Source organism: Octodon degus, unplaced genomic scaffold (genome assembly GCF_000260255.1).
Source record: "Octodon degus isolate 3935 unplaced genomic scaffold, OctDeg1.0 scaffold00090, whole genome shotgun sequence".
Classification (NCBI taxonomy): domain Eukaryota; kingdom Metazoa; phylum Chordata; class Mammalia; order Rodentia; family Octodontidae; genus Octodon; species Octodon degus.
The window spans coordinates 7,170,837-7,196,923 of record NW_004524666.1 but is presented as its reverse complement, the minus strand read 5'-3'; the positions used below and the strand labels follow the sequence as shown (position 1 = coordinate 7,196,923).

The 26,087-nt window shown below is 38.5% G+C and overlaps 1 protein-coding gene across 1 annotated transcript in view; it reads left to right on the top strand.

Annotated features, from left to right (window-relative positions):
* Window positions 1–12,417: 12,417 nt before the first annotated feature.
* The window catches only part of Sec63 (SEC63 homolog, protein translocation regulator), a 63,916-nt gene continuing 50,246 nt past the window's right edge, over window positions 12,418–26,087 (top strand). The window contains exon 1 of the mRNA XM_004637473.3: window positions 12,418–12,786. Coding sequence (XP_004637530.1) covers window positions 12,663–12,786 — 124 coding nt within the window. The 5' untranslated portion in view covers window positions 12,418–12,662. The remainder of the gene's footprint in view (window positions 12,787–26,087) is intronic.

Genomic DNA, 26,087 nt, shown 5'->3' with positions numbered 1-26,087 from the left:
TCATCCAAAGCATGGGGGCTGGAGCCCAGCAAACTGTTTTAATAAGACTTCTAGGTGGTTTTCATGCAACTAGAGTTTGATAACTGCACCAGAGGTCTTTAAATAAGAAGGTTGTCTTTTAACAATATAAATCAAGTCCAAGAACGCACTAAGATAACCTTATATGCATTTTATGACAGCACCTCCAGAAAGCTACCAGAATGTAGAGTATATCTTTAGTAAAGTATTTTATGTATTACTGTGTAGATTTTATATAAACTTAATATAAATAAATATATAGAATACGATAAAAATATCACAGTGCACTTCACATGGTGAAAGTTATGTATTCTTTTATGATTTTTTCAGTAATGTCTTGAGTCACAATGTGAAGTATATTTCTTATTATGAATAAAGGTCATAAAGTTTGAAAGAAAGATTAAGGATAGAGTTCAGTGATAGAGTACTTGCCTTGCATGCATGAAGCCCTGAGTTCAATTCCCAGTATTTGAAAGAAAGAAAAAAGTTTGAAAAACTCAGGTGTATAGTTATTTACCATTCATGTGAATAGAGATGCCATACAGAAGGGCAAAGTCAGTAATCCTTATTGAAGAAAAACGTCTTTAGAACCTAAGAAGGCTTTTAAAATATATCTGTGGTCCAATCTCAGGTTGGTTGCTGTCTGTTTTCATCCCCTGAAGTGTCTGGGATTTGATGAGAGGAGATGTAGATACTTGGTATAAAATTAAGACACCTATGCTAGATTATGAATGTGTGTGAATGTGTGTAATACTATACTTAAGAATTGTTAAGAGTAATTCATTTGGCATTTACCTACAAAGAAATAAATGACTACCCCCAAATAGGAACAAACACATGCTAGTTGCTCAGAGTTTGCAATAGCAAAGGATTTACCACCATCACTTCTTGAGTTTGGCAGAAACGCAGACCTAGGCAGGAAAATAGGGAGGCTTCAGGGAAAAAGGGCAGGTTTTACTTATGCTCTGAATGTAGGTTGCTGGCATGGAGAAGCCAGAAGCAGACTAACTAAATGTGGGATGTTCTATGTCTTTGGTTTAGGGAGCATATTTGGCTGGTTGATCCTGATTTGGAAATGGGAGGAAGAGTTTGGGAAACTGTTAGATCAAAGTCTGATGTTTTAGGCCAGTTGCTATGGAGCTTGTCATTTGACTTCCTGGACTGGTTGCTAGGATGGTTATGGGACTCAAGTCTAACCATGGTCTCACTGTCTTACCAAAGCAAGGCAAACTATGAGGCAAATTTGCTCACTTATTTAACACTTATAGTCTCTTATCAACTTTTCCAGCGAATCAGAAAATTAAAATGAGGGCCTGATCTTGTCAACCTGTAGATTAGCTTTCCTGCTCCCTTTATCTGATTAGTTAGGGTTGGCCAGCACAACTTATACCAATATGCTCTTGGTAGACTAGAAATAATTGCTGATGCTGAAATTTCTTGGCTGGTTAATAAATATCTCTAGGCTAGTGTCTCAGTTACTCTTCTTTCATTGCTGGGACAAATACCCAACACTTGAAAGAAAGAAAGGAAAGGCTTATGTAGCTCATAGTTACTGGAGTGTTCAGTCCATACTCAGCTGGTTCTAAGGGAGAGTGGCATATGACAGAGAGGAAACTTTCATGCAAAGAGCAGAGAGCAAAGGGCATGGCAGCATCTCAGGCAGCTAGCTAACCTCTCTCCCCTCCTTACTTTGTAATGCAAATTACCTGCTCCAGGGTAGGTGCAGCATCCACACCCACAATAATCAATCACAAACTCCAGAAGCTAACCCCCCCATTACTGCATGAGGCTTTGGGAGGACAACTAGACAGAAACCATAACAGGTAACTTGAAGTCTGTGACAATCTGTTAGCCATGACATCTGGGTACTATGTAGTGACCATAGCTATTCCTGCTTTAAAATTAGTGGATATATTCATGTGTTTACAGTTACTTCTATGTATAGTTGTTACCACTTCCAGGAATACTCCTTCTACCCAAGGGGAAATTCACCCAGCCTTAGAAAGTAATACACAATATAATAATTCACAATATTAATACTGTATAGTATATCCCAAGAGGTATGTGGGTTGTGAAGGACAGATATTTGAGATACATGCAGTAAAAAACTACACTGTGGAAATTTCTTTTACTTATGAGATACAAAAATTACAAGCATAATGTCTCCCTTGAGTTTTGTCTAAAAGAAAATTATCTTTGTAGGTTTGAGTGCAGTATGCAGTATATACAAAAATAAAGCCTGGAATTATTTTTTTCTGGGCTGCATGTACCCCTTAGTGGTAGAACTCTTACATGCCTTGCATACACTGGGCTCTGCATTAGATCCTCAGGACCCCTCCAAAATTTTTTTGGATGGAAATCATGCAAGATAGAATTAACCAGAACTCTCCTATTTATAAAAAACAACTTTACAGCAGCTATCATATGTTATGAATAAGAACTTTTATACTAATTAATTTATAATTATAATTATTTATTTATTTATTTATTTATTTTTTTGGCAGAACCGAGGATTGAACTCAGGCCCTTGTGCTTGCCAGGGAAGTGCTTATTCTACTGAACTATCTCCCCAGCCCCTATAATTATAACTTCAAGTTTTTCCTTAATAAGGGGACTGTCTCAATTACTTTTTACTTGTTGCTGGAACAAAATACCCAACACCCAAAATGAAGAAAGGAAAGGTTTATTTAGCTCACAGTTAGTGGAGGTTTCAGTCTGTACTCTGCTGGCTCCAAGGCAGACAGCAACAGTTCATGGCAGCAGAAAACAAGGAAAAGCAGAAGAGGAGCAGCAGCTGCGGTATATATCAAGCCTCTCTCTCTCTTTCCTCCATGCTGACTGTGAAGACTGGAGCTCCTCCAAGGAAAAGGCAGGGGCTGCTGTGAAGATCTGAGCTTCCCCAAACTGAGGCACCTGTGATGATCAAGCTCCTCCATGTAAGTCACACAGAATCCCTCCTCAACCCCTTTATATACTCTATAAGTGCTGAGCCACTCTATGGTGGGTGCTCCATCCCCTAAGGATGAGACCTCCATGCTCTAGGGTGTGGATTTGCTGAGCTAGTCCAACTAAGCTTCCAACCCCTCAAGTTAACACAATGTGTCAACTACCACAGGCCCTACAATTTTATAAACATCAGCACTAGCAATCTTTGCTTCTAATAGAATGATTAATTTTTTCATGAAGTTTAAATCTGTATTGAGAATTTTTTTCTTTGTACTCAAATATATATCTTTGAAACTCTCCATGGTGAACATTTTCATGTATTTAGGATCATAGGGCCAGGGAGATAGCTCAGTGGCATAAGCATCAGTCTCGCAAGCCCAAAGTCTTGAGTTCAATTCCTAGCACCCCCCTAAAAAAAAGATGTCACTATGATAGTTCTGCAAGTTAATATTTTTATCTGGATAGATTTTAGTAAGTGCCATTTTGTGGCTTAACGTACAAGGTGAATCATTATTTTCCATCACATCATTTATGTATGCTAGTGTCTGTCTGTACTAGTATTCCAAAATTCCTGGGTAATTTATGAAGAGCAGAGACTTGTTTCTCATAGTTGTGCAGGTTGAGAAATCCAAGATCAGGGTTGGTGTCTGGCAAGGGGCATTTTCTCCACTTCCAAGATGGTGTCCTGAAGCTGCATCCTCTAGAGGAAGGAACTGTGTCTCCATAGATGAAAGGGCTACTGTGACAAGTACTGAATGCTGCACGAAGCCTCTCATTTATAATGGCCTTAGTCTCATTCACAAGAGAGGAATCTTAAGAGGCTCTGTCCTTTAGAAGTTCTCTCTCTCTCTCTCTCTCTCTCTCTCTCTCTCTCTCTCTCTCTCGCTTGTCTTGAACTCACTATGTAGCCCATGCTGGCCATGATCTTCTGGCAACCCTATTCCCTCAGCCTCCAGAGTGCTGAGATTGTGGCACATGCCACCACACCTGGCACAAGTCCCATTTCTAAATACTTAATTTGAAATTTGGAGGGCACATATTTGAAACACCACAGTTGCTAATGCATTAAAATTAATACATAAGGGGGCCTGCCCCATAGCTCAGTTCTTTAAGTGGCGGCTTCAACAAAGCAATCAGGCTCAGGTTATTGTGGTTCGATCCGCACAACTCAAGCCAGCCAATCATGCCCTGAAGGCATTCAGAGCAACAACAACAAAAAAATTAATACATAAAGGAATGACTGTGGGAGATGAGATAGTGAGAATTGAGGCTTAATTGACCTCCTCTGTGGGCAAAAAGAAGAAAAATAACAAGCTGTGCTCCTTCAGCAACTTGCAGGGATAATGACGGTACAGGTCAAAGTCAACACAGCTGAGATCCGGTTGTTTACCTGGGTATATACATTAGGCAACAGGAGGCAGACAAATCTTGTGCTACTCTAATTATTATCCCTATGCCTACATGAATAAAAGCAAAGTAAACCAGAACTCAAGAATTCTTTGTCCAATGGAGGCAAGTGCTCCCTGGCTGCTGCATTTTAAACTAACTCTTTGTCTATTACCTTTCATACTTGTTCCCCTCTTGGATGAGTGACCAACTAGTAGGCTGGGTCCCAGGAACTTGACGGGGAAAGATTGGTTCCTTACAAATGACCTGAATTTGTTGATACCTCACTGAGAAAAGCTTTGTATTCACAAAAGTAGGGATAGTAAAGGAACAATATCAAGAAATCCAACACATCCATGAAACGAGAAAAGTTAAAATGCAAATATGTTCCCAGTGTTGAAGAAAAAGAAAAACTCTCAGTTTATCTTTTAAAATTGTTTTCTAGTTTGAGTTGAGCTGTGAATAAACTAGTCTTAACTTTTGAATTCAAATCTCTCTTTATATTCTCTCTAAATATAAGATCATGGCTTTGTGGGATCCAGCAGATTTAGGGGATGGATAATGAAAGAATCGTGAAAATTTAGTATTTTTACCTAGTCAGAGTTCCAACATGCAGATAATGACTTGAAATTTCAACCAGAATAATATTATAGAAGATTTTTACAAATCTTAATGGTTGTACAAACATTACTTTGCTGTTGTTGTTATTAAGATGAGGGAAATTTGTCATTGATAAAGACAAATACAAAACAATTGTTTAATGTGTTTTAACAGAAATTTAAGGAGTCTCCACGCTGAATTCCATAGTGGTTGTACCAATCTACACTCCCACCAACAGTGGAGAAGGGCTCCTATTTCCCTATAGTCCCTCCAAAATTTGTTATTGGTTGACTTCTTTATGATAGCCATTCTTTCTGGAGTAGGACAGAAAGTCAGCGTTGTTTTAATTTGCACTTCTCAAATGTCCAATGATGTTGAACATTTTTTCATGTATTTATTTGTCATTTGTATTTCTTCATCTGAAAAGAATGTATTCATCTTAGATGCCCATTTTTGGGTTGAGTCTTTGAATTTTGGGGGCTTGATTTTTATAAAATTCTTTTTATGTTCTAGAGGGACTGAGGGAAAGTTGGATGAGATTTTTTTTTCCAATTCATGGGTTTTCTTTTCATTCTGCTGGTGATTTCTTTTGATGTGCAAAAACTTTTCAATAAGAGCAGATCCAGTTGGTGATTCATTTAAGTGTTGCCTGTATAGTTTGGTCTTTGTTAATGAACTCTCTACCTACCCCTCTGTCTTTAAGATTTCTGCCTACTTTCTCTGTCAGTAGATTTAGTGTTTCTGTTCTAATACTTAATCTTTAATCTATTTTGACTTTTGTTTAGTGCATGGTGATAGACATAGGTCTAATTTTAGTCTTCAGCATGTGGAAAGCCACTTTTCTCATCACCATTTATTAAAGAGGCCAAACTTTGGCCCCTTTTTCAAAGATAAGTTGGCTGAGTGTGTTTGTAGTTGTTTCTGCATCTTCTAATCTTTTCCATTTATATTCAAGTCATTTTTGCCAGTACCATGTTGCTTTTATCATGGTAGTTTTGTAGTATAATTTCAAGTTAGGGATTGTGATGCCTTCTGCCTTTCCTTTGTTGCCCAGGACTGTTTTTGCTATTCTAAGTCTCTTCTGGTTCTAGATGAATTCTAGGTATGTTTTCTCTATCTGTTAGGCATACTAATGGTGTTTTAATCAGGATTTTAATGGCATTAAAGTCAAGATTGAATCTGTATAACAGCCTTTCCAGACTTGCCCTTAAGGCATCCTGAGCCAGGCCCTCCCTCCAAAAAAATCCTTCTGAATCTGTATAACAGTTTTCACAGTATGGTCATTTTCACAATGTTGATTGTTTCTATCCACAAGTAAGGAATATTTTTCTATTAAACCAAGCTATTCTTTTGGATATCTTTTTAGAAGAATAGAAAACATCATACCACAGTGATATATGTGCACCCATGTTTATAGCGGTGCAGTTTGTCATAGCTAAATCTTGGAAACAACCCAAATGTCCATTGACTGAGGAATGGATAAAAAAATGATGTGGTGCTTTTATACAATGGAATACTATTCAGCTATAAAGAAAGATAAACTCAAGGTTTTTATATGTAAATGAATGCAACTAGAGACCATACTCATGAGTCGGATCCACATGTGTAAACATAGTATTGCCTCCCTAATGTAAGAATCTGAAAGAATAAATAAAATCTGAAAAATACAATAGGTACTGTAAAAGGAAAAGAAACTGCTCAAAGGGGAGGAACAACTGAGGTGGGAAGGAACAACTGGGATGGGAAGGAGGAAAGAAAGAAGGAAAAATATATGGGTATACACAGGATAGCTTGGATAATTGTACTTCTGGTTTCTACTGGCCTAATGAAACAAAAAATTAATGCTTACCTTTTTTCTTCTTTTTAATGTTTTGACCATTGTTTTGATCAATTTTTTTTTTTTTTTTTGGCGGAACCGGGGATTGAACTCAGGTCCTTGTTCTTGCCAAGCAAGCGCTTATTCTACTGAGCCATCTCCCCGGCCCCAGTTTTGATCAATTTTGCATGCCTATATCTGGTAATCTGAACAACTAATTTGAAGACAACAATATGCAATATAACAACCATTGCTGAATTCCTATCACTTTGTTTAGTGAAATTTTGTATCAATTGTAATGTTTCCCTCCTACTATTTTCTATTCTCTCTCTCTCTCTCTCTCTCTCTCTCTCTCTCTCTCTCTCTCTCCTCTCTCTCTTTAAGGAAATTTAGCCTCAATAGAAGAAAATTCTGATTTTGCTACAAGAGAATAAGAGTTTTTAATTCTTATATTACTATATGTTTGGAGTATGTGATTGCATTTATTGTCACAAATTAGTACATGTATATAACATATCTTAATTCCTTTTTCATCCTTTTCTCTCTCCCTACTCCAAGGGTTTAAAATTCAAGATGACTTGTTAGGTCTCTCCTTATCTGCAGTGTCACTTTCCATGGTTTCAATTATTGTGTCCATATTAGTCTATTCAGAACATGTCATTAATTGTGTGTGTGTGGGGGGGTGAGACAAGGTCTCACTAAGTACTTCAGGCTGGCCTTATGCACACCATGTAGCTCAGGCTGGCCTCAAACTTGGGATGATCCTCTTTTCTCAGTTTCTGAAGTGCTGGGATTACAGACATGTACCATTCTGCCTGGCCACCTAGAACATAATAAATGAACAATTCCAGAAATATGTAATGCATAAGTATTAAATATTTTGATGTTTTGAATAGCTTGATGAAATCTCACACCATCTTGCAGCTTCCTTTCCAGGAGGTGAATTGACGCTTTGTCCAGTGCATCCACTACCCACCCTTAGTCACTTAGCAATCATTTCATGTGGGAAGCCATTAACTGGTATCCATTTTATAATAGTGTCAGCTGTTTTCTTAAGTTTCTATTCCCCTGCTGAGTTAAGTTTATGGTCCTTCCCACCTTGCCTATTCCTGGTGAATCACATGCTATGCCCCAGGGGTGGCACCTTCCCCTGTTGCCTAGATACCTGCTGACCCCAAGAGCCGAGACTTCCTCATTCCTACACTCCCTATATGTACTCAGCACCTCCCCTGAATAAACGAGACTTGATCAGAATCCTGTCTTGTCTCCATTCTTTGTGTCTCCTGTCCCTTTTCATCCCCACTCCCCCTCTAGGGTCCTCGTTGACTAACCCGTGGGTCGGGACAATTTCAGTGATTAGATCCACTACTTCGGTATGGCAGTGCTTCTGTTCAAGTAACCCTTATTTTACTTAATAATGGTTCCAAACTGCAAGAGTAGCAATGCTAGCAGATTGGATATGCCAAAGAGAAGCTATAATGTGCTATGCTTAAGTAGAAGGAAAAGGTTGTCAATTTAATACAGAAAGAAAAAATGTATGCTAAGTTTGGTAAGATTGGTAAATCTTTCTTTTAAGTGTTTTTGTTTAACACAACTGAAAAGAATGCATATACAAAGATTGAGACATGAGAAAGCATTTGTTGAACACTAATAAAATCTATAAGAATTATGATTTGGGGAAGGTGAAAAATTACCCAAACTTTTTTTTTTTTTTTTTTGGCAGAGCCAGGGGTTGAACTCAGGCCCTTGTGCTTGCCAGGGAAGCACTTATTCCACTGAGCCATCTCCCCAGCCTCTTACCTAGACATTTTTAAAAACTGGAAACTGCAATGAAAACAAGCTGATAAAGTTCCTATCAACACTGAGTCTTTCTAAGCTTCTTTGCATGATTTTTATTAAACTAGAGTGCATCAACTGGTTGCATAGGTTCCTCATATGGAAAACAGAAATAAGGGGATTCCTCTAGCTGGTCCCCATGTTGCTAAATGTTCTCCCCACCCCTGCCCACCCATAGCTTCTTAATGAAGCAGGCCTGCATCCTTATGACCTGAAAGAGGATGTCGATTATCCCATAGGCATCTGTCTTGTAAGATTGGTAAATCTTTCATCTGTGGAACTGTGAAGAAAGAAAAAGACTGGTGCTAGTTTTATCATATCTCAAATTGCAAAATTTACAGTCACAGATATATGCATTTAGTTAAGATGGAAAAGGCATTGAATTTATGAATGTGTATCTAGGAAACAAAACATAGTATGTGTAGTTGTTTGGTGTTATCCGTGGTTTCAAGCACCACTAGAGGTCTTGGGACATACCAAGAACATACCCCCCTTGCAGGCAAAAGAAAGTGGGAAGTCTATGTAGCAGTGTGGGGAAAAGGGAAGAGTGGGCATGATTACATGTGTTTACTTAAAAATTTCATTTTGCGGGTCGGTGAGACAGCTAAGTGGATTAAGCACCTTCTTATAAGGGTATTACTATTATTATTATTTTTTTTAATGGGACCACGGATCAAACTCAGGACCTTGTGCTTGTCAGGCAGGCACTTATGCCATTGAGCTATATCCCCAGCCTAAGCGCCTGCTTAGGCAAGCACGGGGATGGGGGTTTTATCCCCAGCACTGTATCTTGCGCTGGCCCCAATTCTGGGTGCGGTGAGCCAGTGACAGAGTCTGGGTGTGGTGGTGTAAACCTGTAATCCCAGAGCTGGGGAGGCTGAAACAGTAGTATCACTACCAATCCTAGCTGTGTAATGAGACCCTGTACCACATACATTAAAAAATTTTTTTTTAAATAATTTGATTCTGTTTAGTCTCTTTGCAGTTAACTCCATTAAGCAGAAAACTGAATGATGCTGATTATGTTACACAAATGCATTTTGTGACATACAAATGTAAGCCAGTGTCAGTAATACAAGAAGGATTTATAGTGAAGGAAAGATTCACTGTGAAAAAGCAAATTATTAAAAGGAAATTAAAAATTAGCTTTTGATACCTGAGAGAAAATTATCTAGAAGAGTAAAATCAGTGAAATATTCACTAACGGATACATTTAGCAACAATATTAAAATATCTTTTTACATGTATTGGTAAACTAAGGTCAAAATGTGTTTGTATCTCGGCTTCCATACTCACTTTCTATATTATTAGATATTTCATGAAGATAATCTCTTAAAAAAAAACATTTCTGTAGGTTAAAAATATGTGAATCAGAGATTGTGATGAAATTGTTCAAAGGTATGATTCAGATTTGGAGAATATTTTGGTGGTCCAGTTTTACTCACTTGAAGTTCTAGGATAAAATGAGTTTATATTTTTGAAAATAGAGAATATATTTTTTAAAAATTCATATTTTATGTTAGTTTGGGGTTTAGAAAACTAATGTAACTTGTTGGAATTGCTATTTCTTGGTTAAGTTGGTTCAAGCCACTCTTGTGCATGACCCTGAAGGTACAGTGAGAAGATTACTCCTGCAGAACGAAAGTCAGAAGGGAGTACTTATCATCAATAATTTATATGGCCACAAGGTTATAAAACTGATCTATCATCTTTACACAAATGCTGAGTTAAACATAATTGGAGCACTGAAAAAACAACAGCAGTTCAACATTATTAAAACCTGGGAAGACTTAATAATAGATTCAATATAAGCAGGAGAAGGGTCCTTCCACTTCATTTGAGCCGAGTTTGTGACTAATTTGTTTCTGCAGTAAGACAATCATTCATTCTGGGCGTGTCAGCAGTGGGTGATCACAAAGGTATGTTGACATAATAGTCAAATTTTCCTTGGCACTCTTGTTATTTTATTTTTTTTCCATTTAATATAGTCGGTGGAAATGTTATACAGAAGAAAAAGAAAGATGTGGGGGGGCAACTGAGGAGAGACTGCAAATGATTTTCACAAATTTTCTTTCAAGTTTTTTAGACAGGAAATTTGAGAGGAAGAAAGAATACATGTGGGGGCTGGTGAGATGGCTCAGTGGTCTAAAGCACCTACTTAGAACAAGCTTAGCAAAGCACAGGGACTGTGGTTCAATCCCCCAGCACCACATGCCAGCCAGCCCTGCCCCCTGGTGGGCTGAGCTGGACACACACACACACACACACACACACACACACACACACAGATACATAAATAAATAAAATTTTTTTAAAAGTAACTAAGTTCTTAAAAAAAAAAGAATACATGTGAACATAAGCTGTTATGAAGGGAAATATAAGTACTAGCAGTTAGCATCCTCTGGAAATCCTCAGGCAAGAATCACCATAGAGAACTTTTCCTCTTTTGGTTACTTATTCTAAGATAAAAATACAGAAACTGAGTCTGGGCATGGTGGCGCATGCCTGTAATCCCAGCACTAGGGAGGCAGAAATCAGGAGTCTGAACTGCTTAGTGAGACCCTGGACAAAACAAACAACTGAAAAACAAAACAAAACAAAACCCATAAACTGTTTAGAGGCAAAAAGATTATGGGACAAGCTTTTCAATTCCACATTCTTGCAGTATGGGGGGATGGTAGTACCCAGATGTGCTCTACTACTGGTCTACATCCCCCACCCGTTTTAAAACAAGTGTACAGCTAGGTTCTTCCCTGAGATAGTTGGTTACTAGAATATAAAGTCTTAAGATGAGTCTTTAAAATCGTGCAATATTTGGTGTTTGTACAATACAATTTTTCCTTTGATTTTCACAACTACCCATCCGGTGAGGAGGGAAAGATGGGCTATCCTTCTGACCCACAGAAGGTTGATGGAAATGCTGAGCAGACTCGAATGGTCGTTGCAAATTCAGGGTACAAGCCCTGCTCCAGGTCCGTGGTCACCAGCCTCTGTCTGAGATCCCAAAGCGTAGGTCCTTCACCGCAGCGCAGATTCCAGCTCAGCCCGCAGGGAGAATGCCTCAGGCAGTTCAAAATGCTATATGGGTGGTCAAGGGCACCCGCTTTGTGCTATCATAGAGTGATCTGGGTTTGAATCCCCAGACCTTCTCTTACTGTCCATGACCTTGGCCAGTCTCTCTGAACTTCAATGTCCTCATCTGCAGAGCAGGCACGCTTTGCTTATTTCACCGGTCTTACCGACAATTAATAATGCAAAGCAGTAAAGATATTAGCGTACTTCTTGAGTCGCGGAAAGCGCTAGTGAATTAATTGGTGGTTAAAATATTGGCAGGTCTGGGACGGACAGGGAACTGCCCGAGCGAGTTGGCAAATCTCCATCTGCTAAAACGGGCTACAGTGGATCGCAGTCTTTTAAAAGCAAACATCACTTGGCAAACAAAACTACAACCACCTCCACCTTTCTATTCTAAATGACCTTTGTTTATAAAATAATGTGGGAGGGGAGGAGGAGATCAGAACTTGGGGGAAAAATTACCAGGGCAATTTGAAAGCGAGGGGGCTAGGAATGGAAGAGAAAGGCAAGGAAGCTTTTTTGTGTTCCCAATAGCAGGGACCGGTTCAGTCAGGACACCTTCTCTAGGACCCCATGGGTAGACTCAGGGCAGATACACAACTCTGGGAAAGGAATCCAGGAGGAAAGGGTGGGACTGGGGTTGGGGGCGGGCCGGGGTGTGGGCGGGGCCAAGGGCGGGACCAAGGGCGGGGCCTCGCAGAGGTTCGCGGCGCGCGCCACGTCTCCCTCCTGGAGCGCAGGAGGGAGAAACTAAGAGGGGCGGGAACTTTCTCCTCTCGCGAGAACTGGCACAGTGGTAGCGGCGTGTCAGAGAGTAGCGTGGGGGCGGGGAGGAGAGGCGGCGGCGGCGGCGGCGGCGGTGGCGGCGGTAGCGGTAGCGGTGGCGGCGTCCGAGCTACGCCACACGGGGTCGGGACGCTGGGAGCCGGGGGACAGCGCGGGGTCGTGGCGGCGGCGGTGAGAAGAGCGCGGAGGAGGGCGAGCCATGGCGGGGCAGCAGTTTCAGTACGATGACAGCGGGAACACCTTCTTCTACTTCCTCACTTCCTTCGTGGGGCTCATCGTGATCCCAGCCACATACTACCTCTGGCCCCGAGACCAGAATGCCGGTGAGTCCCGCCGGCGGCCGCCCGCGGCCCCGCGCAGGCCCCGCAGTACTTCCGGGCACTGCCGCTCGGCCCGCTCGGCCGGCCCGGCCCAGCCCGCCGCGTCCCTGTGACACCGCCCGCTGCCGGGCCTCGGTCCACACGCGCGACGCCAGCGGGGCCCTCGCCGTCTCCTCACCATTGTCTTCCTAAGGAGTTTCGCCCCTCCGCACCCTCTACCTTTTGTTCTGGACGCTCCTGGCAGCCTCCTGTTGCCCCTTTGTCTTCTCTGCTTTTGTTGGGTGTCTTCGTGGAGGAGCGGGATGGGATGGATGGGGAGGTGGGGATTGGGAGCTGAGAGGAGTTGGACTCGGAGGAAACCCTGCGTGCTCGCCCCACTCGGACCCCTTCCCGACCCCAGCCAAGACCCTCCTCTCACCACACAGTTTCCCCGTTGCAGCTGTTGCTGCAGATGTTTGGGGGCACCCTCAGCTGTGTTGTGTTCAGGACTCCCAAGTGAGCTTCCCGGCCGCCCACTCCCGTCACTTCCTCTCATTGCTTTTTTCATTTGTTCACTCGCTGTGGGGGTTGAAAGCAATGCCGTTATTCTTCCTTGCAAAAATAGGCTTTTTCTCTGTTTCTTTTGGAGTTTCTTGTTTGTGAAGAAAAAAGTGCAAGTAGGAAGGATTAAATCTTCGTTTAATCTTGTAGGTTGTTATAAGGTAGCCAGGTCCATTTTTTGTTTTAAATTAGTTCTAAATCTTTTCACTTTAAATCTCATCGTATTAGAGTACAGATCCCCCCAACCCCCCTCCCCGCATGGCATTTTATTTTTGGATAATGTTGGATTTCATTTGTTTCCCTCCACTAAGACATCCATACATGCCATGGGACATTCTTAAATTTGGTAAAACTGCAAGCATATAGTGGGTTAGTTATGGTAGTAGCTAGTAGCTTAACAGTAGCTAGTAGCTTTTGCATATTGACAGCATTTAGGGAAAGCTTTCCATTGCACAAGAATTGTTATTAAGTTTATCTAAACTGAGTGTGGTGGAGATCTTGGCCAGGTTGTGTGTTACTGCGCTTTTGGAAATTGTTAATGGCACAGCCCTGAGTCAGTTTAGAAATTGTTTTGAGACATTTCTGTGTCTTGTAAAATTCACAAATTATGTAATGGAACTAAAATACAGTGAATATAAGATAAAGAGCGACAAAAGATTATTTCTGTACATTTGAAATAGCCATTAAAAACAAAAATCTGCCCAAGGTACCAGTCTTACTAGTATTTCATAAAGTAGCTAGTGTGCAAACTTTGTTTTTGTTTTTGTTTTTTTGAAATAGGTCTCACTATGTAGTTCAAGTTGGCCTTGAACTTCCTGTGTAGTACAGACTGGCCCCAAACTTGCTGCAGATTCCCCAGCCTCAGCCTCCAAGGTGCTGGGATTGCAGGCATGCCCCACCATGCTCAGCTAACATTTGGATTTTTGAACTTAAATCTTTTCCAAGGTGTATTTACATTGTTCGGGTTCTTGGATGGTGATTGTGTATAAGTGATGAAGTTTTAATGAAGTCTCAGTTTTCTGGTTAACAAACTTAGATCATTTTCCTGATATTTCAAGTTAAAGGGGTCCATTTTTTTGTAGTTTATTTTCACTTTTCACTCATTTCAGTGTGCAGTTGATTGTAGACAAGTGTATTAGAATACATTAGTTTTGTTAGGACATGTGTGTTGGTTTTGTTTGTTTGTTTTGAGGCAAGGTCTCTGTAGGTCACTAAATTACTCAAGCTGGTCTCAAACTTGTCATCCTTCTGCCTCAGCTTCCCAGAGTGCAGGGATTACAAGCATGTGCCACCATGCCCAGTGTTTTGAGAAGCTGTCCTGATTTCAAAAATTACTCATCACTGTAATCTAACTGGAGTTTTTGAAATTTGAAAGTCATTTTTCATGGTGGATTTTTGTGTTAAAATTTATCTTATAGCATATCACAGGCAAGTTATACTTGAACCCTTTTAGGTATGGGTGGTCTTTGGAGAAATGATTGTAGTTTAGGTGAGGTAAATTAATATTGACTACTTGCATGTCATGGGCTTAAAATGTCATTTGATTTAATTCTCTTAAAAATGCAGTGAAATAGGTTCTGTTATTATCCCCATTTTACATATGAAACTGGAGCTTGGAAGATATAAATAACTCCTGTATGATGGAACCTGGATTAGAACTTAATCACTTTTAGCTTCAAAGAAGTTTGTTTATTTATTTATTTTTATTAGACAAGAGTCTTGCTATGTAGTCCAGGCTGACTTTCATTCCCTTATGTAGTCCAGGTTGCCTTGAACTCTACTGTGATCTTCGTGCCTCAGCCTCTTGAGTGCCAGGATTACAGGCATGCGCCCCATGCCTGACCCCTATTTTAGCTTCAGAGTCCTTTATTTCCGTACTCAGAAAAATCAGGTTAGCTTTGGAAGTAGATTTGCCTTTCATCTTTACATCTGGCTCTTTGTTTAAGACTTAGTAAATATGCATATTTTAATGTATTTGTTTAGTCTTGCTCAAAATTTCATTATGGAAAGTAAGGAGGACACTTAAATGCTATTCTAATCATTAAAAATCCTTGGGCACTATTTGAAGTTTTTTCATGGGTTTGCCTTAAGTTCAGTTTTTTTTTTTTTAGAATTAGAGTAGCATTAAAAGGATTTTTTTTTTTTTTTTTTAAATCATGGTAGCTTTTACAAGCCTAGTTGCAGTGTTGTGAGTATCAAAGAGAAATCTTGAGTTACAGATTCATTTAAAGATCTGAAAAGCAAAATTCTTTTGGTGTTTGTGACAAAATAAAATGCTAACTTGCAGAGTCAGGCTACTTAGTAACCTTTATTCATAGTACTTAGAGAATGCATTTTCTTTTTGGAATATTTATTTGGTTACTGGTGCTATGTTACACCTTCTGACATATGTCAGGGTAGAAACACTTTCCATAATCTAAAATTTTGAAGCACTTCTGACAAAAGTTTCTGACTGTAGAATGTGAACTGGTAGTATTTTGATTAACAATAGCATGTTTTACTGTGAAACTGTTAAGTAGTCAAGTACAAATGTAGGTATGAGTTTGGAGTTCAGAGTTCTGACAGGCTTGACTTTTAAGATCCTTTGTGTGAAAAGATTTGCTTTGCCAATGAACATATTTAAGCTTGTATTTAAGCAGTTTTTACTTTACTTTTTTTCTTTTGATGACAAGTTGGGCTTGAAAGTGTGGCTCTTTGGAATTTGTCAAGACTCTTGAATACATTAGAAAGCTTAGTGCCATTTCACAAAATGTGAAATCTAGGGTTTTTAAAAAATAGAGATAGCTTTGTTGTTGGCATATTTGACATGTTAATTGAACTTTTTATCCAAAACATTATTAATGAAATCCTTGTGCCTTTATTTTTGTCTAACATGTTGGGCTAAGTGTACTTAAAATTTGCACTCTGGAGATGAAGGATTCTATTTGTCTTTTTCTCGGTTGCTTTCAAATTGGCTGAATAAAACGACAATACTTTTTTTATAATTATGGACAAGTGTGCCACGTGAAAAAGTAATAACAGGAAGGCTTTAGAATGCCTTCCAACAGTGATTCTCAATTGTGGCTGCATGTTAAAATCACTTAGGGAGCTTTAAAAAACTGTACTAGATACTATGATTGCAGGTGCTATGTATTGTTATATCAAAAGCTCTGTACATGGTCCTAAATTGTAGCTGTATTTTGTGTTTTTTTTTTTTAATTTTTTTTAAATTTTTATTTATTTATTTATGTGTGTGTGTGTGTGTGGCCAGCTCAGCCCACCATGGGGCGCGGCTGGCTGGCATGTGGTGCTGGGGGATTGAACCGTGGTCCCTTTGCTTTACTAAGCTTGTTCAAATAGGTGCTTTAGACCACTGAGCCATCTCACCAGCCCCTGTAGCTGTATTTTGAGAAATGTAGTTTTGAGTAGAAATTCCTTTCAGTGGTGTTTTGCTGGAGTTGTTATTTGAAGTGATGGTTTGTTTTGGTATGTGCTGTTTGCTGAAACAACCAGCCCACCCTGCCTTAAAACCAGAGCATTGGTCTTTCTGTTTTATAAAGCTAAGAAGTATTTTTTCTAAAACAGTGCTGTAGGGCCGGGGAGATAGCTCAGTAGAATAAGAGCTTGCCTGGCAAGCACAAGGGCCTGAGTTCAATCCCCGGTTCTGCAAAAAAAAAAAAATAAATAAATAAATAAAATAAAAAAAATAAAACAGTGCTGTAAAGTTCTGGTAGTTGAAAGCCAGCTTTTTCTTTTTTCTTCAAAACATATTAATAATATTCCAATTTATTGTAATAATCTATTAATAACTTCCCAAGTATTTCTCAGTGTGCTGTGGTTGGGGCCTTATAGATTTTAGATGTTCTTAACATTTTGAAATAATTTTCATAGTTAACCTAGCCACAACCCACCTTTGGTGTTGTCCACAACACTGATTTTTTTGTGTGTACCACACGCTTTCTTCTCTCTGGATGACAACTATTAATGGTTGCCTAGTACTTTTTATTTATTTATTTTATATCTTTAGTACAGGGTCTACAGGGTCTCATTACACAGATCAGACTGGTAGTGAGCCTCTGTTTTTAGCCTCCCAAGCACTCGGATTACAGGCAAGGGTGCCACCACACCCAGTCTCAGTTACCATCTTGGCGCGCCCCAGGGGCAGGGCTGGCTCGGCAGTCCGAGGATCAAACCAGGTCCCTGTGTCTGCCTAAGCATTCTAGTGTTTTCTAAATGATGGCATTCTTAATCTTCATATATAATTTCAATCTGCTATTTTTTAGAGCATAATTTTGCTTGCTGCTTTGATTTACAATAGAAAAGTCATTATAAATTGTTTTCGTTATACTGGGTTCACATTAGTGTTTTTGACAAAAGAAAATAACTGATTGCTTGTGATTATTTATAGAATTTGAAATAATGTGCTTTCTTTCTATGGGTTAAACATTGTAGGTCTTTTGGGTTAAGATAAATTACTACCTTTAGAGATTCTTAGTTCTATTTTTTTGACTCCTTTATCTTACTTTTTTAATACTTATTTGACCTTACTCCTTTGAAACTTTGCTTACTGCTTTGAAACTTGCTTCTGCAGCCATCTGATTTTAGGCAAGTTACTTAATTCTTTGTGTTTCAATAGTCATTTGAAAAGTATAGACACTGACTTTTTTCATAAAATTAAAGTAAGGATTAAATAATGATTTATGTGTAAATTATTAAAATCAGTCAGCTACATAGTGATGACAGATGTGCATCTGTTTTGATTTGGTAGTTAAAAACTAAAATTTGATTTTTTGATGTTTGGAAGAATTAAAGCTTTATAAAATTACATTTCTTTATTCTGTGCTTGTTTCCTCTCAAACAGTATATAAGTGAATCAATCTTTGTTACTTGGAAAATTAAATAAGAGTCCACTTTAAGTGTGCAGTAGTATAATAAAAACAAATACCTGAATTGGAAAATTTTTTACTAGTCCAGCTTTGTCCTTATTTAGTTATCTCTGAACTCCTGAGCCTAATTTTCTAAGGGTGGTAATAATAATGTGCCCTTCCTACCCAAGAAGTGATTATGGGAAACAATGAAAGAAATACCTACAAACATGCTTATAAGTCTATACACATTGATGAAATTCTTTTGTTTAGTAAGTATTTGAGTTTTAACTCTATTAGGTCCTCTTAGGTATTAGAGTCTGATTTTTAAGGGTAATTTTTTTTTTCAAATGCATACACCCAATTCAGAAAAGCGCAAAGGATAGAAACAAAAGTAATTCCACCACTGAAATCATGAGACATTTTGCTCTGTGCAAAATGCAAATCTTCTACCCCTTAGCCTCCTCCAGTAATGATTTTAAGTAAGTGTAGCTATAAACTTCCCCCTATAAACACTGGGTGCAATAAATTGTTTTAGTATGTGGCATTTTAATTTTCATCCACCTCTGAAAGTTGTCTAATTCTTGTGATTTCTTAGATCCACTGATGCACATGTATTGTTTAATTTCCATAGTTTTGTGAACTTTGTTTTTGTAACAGTTAACTTCTGTTGTGGAGTTCTAAGGTTATCCCATTGTGAGAAAAAGATACTCTATATTGAATCTGTGCTATCTATCATTTTAACTATTTGAGACTTAATTCAAGGCTTAATTTATGGTCTTTCTTGGAAAATGCCCCATATGTACTTGACATAAATGTGGCTTTTATTAGGGAAGGGTTTCTGTTTCTGGTTATGTGAGCCAGTTGGCTTGGCATGTGAATTCCTCCGTTTACCTCATTCAGTTGCTCTATTTATTATTGAGAAGGGAATGTTGAGGTTTCCAACCATTATTGTGGAACTATTTCTCCCTTTAGCTTTAGGAGTTATTTCATCAAAATTTGATAGTCCTTCAATAGGTACATAAATGTTACCCTTGTTATATCTTGTATCAAACTTTCTACTACTAATACATAGTATTCTCCCTCATAAATTTTTTTATTTGAAGTACATTTTGTCTGTTCTTGTAGCTACTCTTGTGTTCTTTCAGGTACTGTTTGTATTGCAGTCTTCTTTCATCTTTTCATTTTTAATCTATGAGTGTTTCTAGATTTAAAATAATTCTCTTGGGGCCAGGGAGATAGCTCAGTGGAGTAAGTGCTTGTCTGCAAGCGCAAGGTGCTGAGTTAGATCCCTGGTACCCCCCAAAGTACACACATGCACGCGTGCACACATACAGTAAAATGAGTTTCTTGTAGATAGCATATTTACATGGATCACACATTATTATCCATTCTGTCAGTGTCTTTTGGATGGAATGTTTGATGTATTTACTTTTAAAGTACTAAGTGATGAGAGACAATTTTTAACATTTTTGCTATTTGGTTTCGACATGCCGAATAGCTTCCCCTTCCTTTTATTTCTTGCATTACTCTCACTGTGTGTGTGTGTGTGTGTGTGTGTGTGTGTGTGTATGTGTGTGTGTTTCCTGTAGTGAAATGTTTAAATTTCTTCTTGTATTCTTTTGTATTTATTCTAGTTATTTTCTTTGTGCTTACTTGTACAATGACTTTAACATCCTAAAGTTTCAATACTGAATTTATAGCTGCTAAATTTCAGTGACATCCAGAGACTCTGTTCCTTTAAAACTGATCCCATCCCTTTCAGTTCCTGATTGTCAAGTTAGATCTTTAATCATTTTGTTCAAACAAACCTAATTCTTTCAAATACATTAGTCTTATATTTTGTAGAAAACAAAATGTAGAATTACAAATAGAATGACAGTAACAGTTTTTAAACTAAAATTTTTTTAGTAAATTAGTTTCATAAATCATATAGAAAAGTTACAAACCATTACTAAGAATATTAGCTTTTAGATTAGAATCACCCCTGTATTTATCTTTATTGAGATCTTTATGTACTTATATGATTTTGAGTTACTGTTTGATGTTGTTTCATCTGAAGAACTCCTGTATTTGTTACAAGGGAAATCTAGTGGTAATGAACATCCTTAGCTTTTGTTTATCTGAGACTGTCTTAATTTGTCACTTGCTTTTTAAAAAATAGCTTTTATCAGATATATTATTTTTGGTTGATTTATTTTGCTATTAACACTTTTAATATATTAGCTCACTGTCTTCAAAATTTGTAATGAGAAATCGAATGGTAATTTTAGTGAATATCACTGTATGTGATGTTACTTTTGTTGCTTGCTAGATTCCCTCTGTCTTTTTTGATTATAGTGTTTCTCAGTGTGAGACTCTTTGAGTTTATCTTACTTAAAGTTCATTGAACTTTCTTGGATGTTTACATTCATGTCATTAGATTTTGGATAATCTTCAGCCATTATTTTATAAGATAATTCCATATGACTTGCTTGTTAGTATCTCAGAGGTCTTAGAGTCTCTATTTTTCAATCTTTGTTTCTATTTCTCAAATTTAATAGTTTTCATTGTCCTAATATAGACAGCTAAGTTAGGTAGAAATATTACAGGTAGTCAGACAGGGCTAGGCCCTTGACTGTCAGTGCAGAAGATGAGAACACATTATAACTGTGGCTGGAGTTGGACCTGTTGGAGGAAGCCAACATTGTAAGCCAACTAGCCTACAGGGAATAGTTGATATCACCTGGTCCAATAAAGTCTGGACAGATGTCAGTCACCCAGATGGATGACCAGGACCTCCTGATCTTTTCCTTCTTTTTTTTTTTTTTATTTTTTTTTTGTGTGTGTGTGTGTGTGTGTGTGTGTGGCCAGCTCAGCCCACCAGGGGGCGGGGCTGGCTGGCATGTGGTGCTGGGGGATTGAACTGCGGTCCCTGTGCTTTGCTGAGCTTGTTCTAAGTAGGTGCTTTAGACCACTGAGCCATCTCTCCAGCCCCCCTCCATTCCTTCTTTAAAAGGTCTTTGTTCCTTTCATATTCACTTGCTTATGGTAGTGTGAAACAGTAGTGACATGAGGGCTTTAGAATGCTTTCCAACAGTAATTCTCAATTGTGGCTACGTGTTGAAATCACTTAGGGAGCGTTAAAGAACTATACCAGATATTGTGATTGTGGGTGCTATGTATTATATCAGAAGCTCCTACCTGGTGTTAAATTGTAGCTGTATTTTAAGATATGCAGTTTTGAGGTGAAATTCCTTTCAGTGGTGTTTTGCAGGAGTTGTCATTTGAGGTAATCTTATTTGCTTATTTTCATCCCATTTTTTGCTCCCTTGAAAGTTGTTTGATGATTGGTCTAATTATTTTTGGGATTGAATGCAGTAAAAGGATAGGGATGAGGTTTTTTGTTTTGTTTTTTTTTGCAGTAAGTTGAGTTATATCAGTCTCTTGGTGAGTTAGCTTACAGACTGAGGGCTTACACACTTTTTTTAAAGTTTATTTTCATATGCGTGTAGTGCATAATGTTTACATTCCTTGTGGGAAGTTGGTACATGTAGGCACATAACACATCTTAATTCCTTTCTTTGATCCCTTACCCTTCCCTAGACTTTAGATTTTGAAGGGATATTAGAGATCTAATAAGTGACTGAATTGTTCAGAAGAAAACCTCTTTACCTGGAGTCTGTCCTAACAGAAAGGTATCAAACATATAGTGATAAATGTGTACTTTAGATCTTCACAGTGGAAACCAGACAGTATTTAGACTTTATATATGTAGTGACAAGTGACTTAATAGCCATACTATGTAAAACTGCTTTTATTGGACAGTTCTAGTCCTGCTTGGTTTTGGGAGAACCTGAAAAACAGATGCATTTTCATTTTTTCAGTTGTTTGTTCCCTTAATCATACATTTTTCTTCAGACATTAAAAAAAAAAAATACCCCTCAGTCTGTCTCTATCTGATTTCCTTTTAAAAACATTTTGTTTCCAGATTCTCTATTGATGAGTAACGTTATACCATAACACCATCATTTTTTTTGGAAAGGCCCAGTTGGTATTCTCTCAAAAAGGTGTTTCTTACCTTTGAAAGTGTCCAAGGCTAGGGAGATAGCTCAGTGGCAGCAGCACCTGCCTAAAAGTGTCCAAGATGCTTTGTATCCCTTATCTTTAGAGGCCTTTTAGCTAAGTGAGCTTAGTGTGTATTTAAGGTTCTACTGAGACCTATATCCTTGTTTTAAGGTCCTTTCTTACATATCATTTATTTACTTTCATAGTGCTTGAGTGTGGATGCCCCCACCCCATTCTTCCTGCTGTGGGAATTTTGGACTTAGGGCCTCATACGTGTTCATCACACACTGAACCATACCACTAAGCTGCACCCCTAGCTTTGAGTTTCTCTGTTCTTTTGTTTTGCCCTGTTTCAAATACTTAATCTTGAGCTTGGACTATAGATTACAGATTAAGGTTACACAATACAAAACAAAACAAAACAAAAGGGAGAAGATTTAAGGAAGAGTGAACTAAAAGAGTAGACATACTGTTGGGAGATATGATGTCAGAATAGGAGATCTTTTGATAGGGTTATGGGTCATATTAAAGAGAATGCTAATGAGACAGGTAGCATTCTTCTCAGTCTTACTTGGAGTACACTGTAATGTAGAATTTTTTTTATCCTGCTCTACTAGTTGAGTTTCTGAAATGCAGTTTAAAAAAGAGTCTCATCTTTTTTCTTCACTATTATGTTCTGGCTTAGAAATCAGTGGTTCATAAGAATCTCTGCATCCTAGGCTATGAAGGAAAGATATTTGCTTTTTCTCTTCTTTTGTTTTTGATTTTTTAGTGTGTGTGTGTGTGTGTGTGTGTGTGTGTGTGTGTGTGTGTGTGTGGCCAGCTCAGCCCACCAGGGGGCTGGGCTGGCCGGCATGTGGTGCTGGGGGATTGAACCGTGGTCCCTGTGCTTTGCCAAGCTTGTTCCAAGTAAGTGCTTTAGACCACTGAGCCATCTCTCCAGCCCCTTGTTTTTGATTTTTGAGACAGGGTCTCACTATGTAGTTGAGGCTAACCCTGTCAGCCCAAGCTGACAGTGAATTAATTGTGAACCTCTGGAGTGCTGGGATTACCGGTATGTGCCCTTATACCTGGCTTTATTTTTCACTTGAATGTTGGCATTGGTGTAGCAAACTTAACTAAAATAAAAAAGAGCTGTCTGTTAGTCCATTTTGTGTTACTGCAACAAAATGCCCAAGGGAGGCTAGCTTTATTATTTTTTTAAGTTTACTTAACTCATAATATTGGGGGCTGAAAGTCTAAAGAGCATAGCAGTGTATCTGGCAAGCAGCTCCAGACGTGGTGGGGTGTTGGGGCAAGAAGATATCTTAGTGGGATAATAGTCCCTTCTGTGGATATGTCCTTCGTCACCTAAGGACCTTCATAGGGTTCACTTAAAGTTTTCTTACCACCTCCCAATATTGCCACCCCAGGTCTAAGCTTCCAACACAGGAACCTTTGAGGAGCACCCAAACCATAGGAGGCTCATTTACTCTTTGGCCCCCAAATTTATGTGCTGCCTTACCTTCTCTCACATTGTTTAGTACTGAAGTTCTTGTAGTTTTTTTTGTTGTTATGTTTTGTAAACCTTTTACTTGACTTTTATTAGTAGTTATATCTAATCAGTGTTTCTAGCTACTGCTTGTTCTTTAATTTCTTGGCTTAGGTTTCTTCATGTTATAGTTTGTGCTTTGGAGATATAATTGAGATAGATATAATCAGTGAGAACAGGGACACAGTATATTTTAGCTGATTTTGGGAATTGTCTAGGTAATGTAGTCACTTGTTTATTAGAGGAAACCTATTGTAATAAAATGGTTAATTCAAAAGCATAAGCTCTGAATCTGAATCTTGGTGAAGTCCCACTCTAATTCCATAATAGTATTTGCCTTTCATTAAGTACTATAACTTTGAGCAAATTATTTAATCTCTCTGAGCCTCTGGTCTTTTTTTTTTTTTTTTTTTTAAATGATAATAATATTTTTTAAGGCTATACTAATAACAGTACAAGCGAACTTCCAGAGCAAGAGGTCTAAATGGGGTGATTCAGCTATTTAACAAATATTTATGAAGTACCTACCATTTTCCGGGGCGATTGTGTTAGGCATTCATATAGGAGTGAATAGAATAAGGGGCAAGTGTGGTGGTACATGGTTATATAATCTCAGCCCTCAGGAGGCTCAGGACAGTTGAGGACCAGCCTGGGCTATATAGTGAATTCAAGGCCAGTCAAAACTACATAACAAGACCCTGTGTTTTTGTGTTGTTTATATTTTGTGATGGTTAAGAGCGAGTAGACAGTAAAATATACCACATAGCAAGAAATGTTATGTGGAAAAGTAGAATATTAATAGAACATCTTCCTAAAGAGGTGATTTCTAATTGAAAGTTGAGTGACAAAAGAAAGCCAGCTGTTTCAAGTTCTAAAGAATAGGAGAAAAGCGTACTTCAGGCTGGGGAAATAGTTGGGTATAGAGGTTGTGTGTAGAAGTTTGGTGTGTTCCAGAACAGAAGATCTAGTGGCAGGTGTGGCAAGTGTAGTCAGGGTGAGGTGAGAGAGCCCTCTGTAAATCAGGATAAGAAGCTTGGATTTCATTATGAACAATGGGAAAGCTATTGAAGAATTTTAAGGGGAAGTGACAAAGCCTGAGTTGTTATTCTCCATTTATTTTTTTCTTTTCTGATACTGAGGCTTTCAGCCAGGGCCTCACACATGCTAGGTAATTGACTTATCACTTACTTAAACCCCTGCCTCACTCACTCACTCACTCACTCACTCACTCAAGTATTTTCAGGCAAAATATTGCCAAGTTGCTCCAGCTGCCTTGAAGTTGAGCTCTTTTTCCCTCAAGCTCCCAAGTAGCTAGAATTGCAGACATGAGTCAACTTGCCTGACTTCTTCCTACTAGCAACAAGATGAGAAAAGGTTTTTCTTTTCTTTGTTATGTGTTTGGTACAGGGTCTCACGATACAGCTGTGACTCCTGGTAATCCTCCTGTTTTCAGTCTCCCCAGCATTGGGATTACAGGTGTGTACCATCACACCGGGTCTCGGTGTGCCCAGGGCTGGTGTGTCATGTGGATCAAAACTGGCATGGCAGCCAGCCCCGCCCCCTGGTGGGCTGAGCTGGCCACACACACACACAATAAATAAATGTAATAAATAAGTAATTAAAAAAAAAAAAAAACAAAACTGGCATGGCCTGTGGTGCTGGGGAGTGAACTCGGTCCCTGAGATATCTCACTGGGCCCCCCTTCTTTTTTTCATTTTAAAGAAGAAAAAAAAATAATGAGAACAAAGACAAAAACAAAGCAACATAAAACAATAAAAATGGTACAGAATTTCAAAATATGAAAAGTAACAATAGTTGTTATATTACATATTGTTATCAAATTTGTTGCTCAGATTACCAGATATAGGCATGCAAAATTGATCAAGCAATTAAACAACTCTCCCTTTTACTATGTTTTTTCCTTTTTATTTTCTTAATTTATTTTAAAGAGTATTACTCAGCTATAAAGATGAACTTGAGGCTTTTATAGGTAAATGGATGCAACTAGAGGCTATACTTATAAGTGAAATAAATCAGATCCACATGTAAACATCATATTGTCTTTGTAGTGTAAGAACCTGAAAGAAAAAATAAAATCTGAAAGATACAATAGATGTAGTAAAAGGGAAGGTTTTATTTATTTATTTATTTATTTTTTTGGCTGGCTCAGGCTGCCTTAAGGGCATGTCTGGTAAGTCATGAGGAGCTGAGATGTAGTAAAAGGGAAAGAAACTGAACATAAAGAATAAACAATTGAGGGAATGAAGAAATGAAAGAACAAAAAAGGAAGGGGGGAAAGAAACCATGTTAGTATATACATAGGATAGCAAAGATGATTGTAC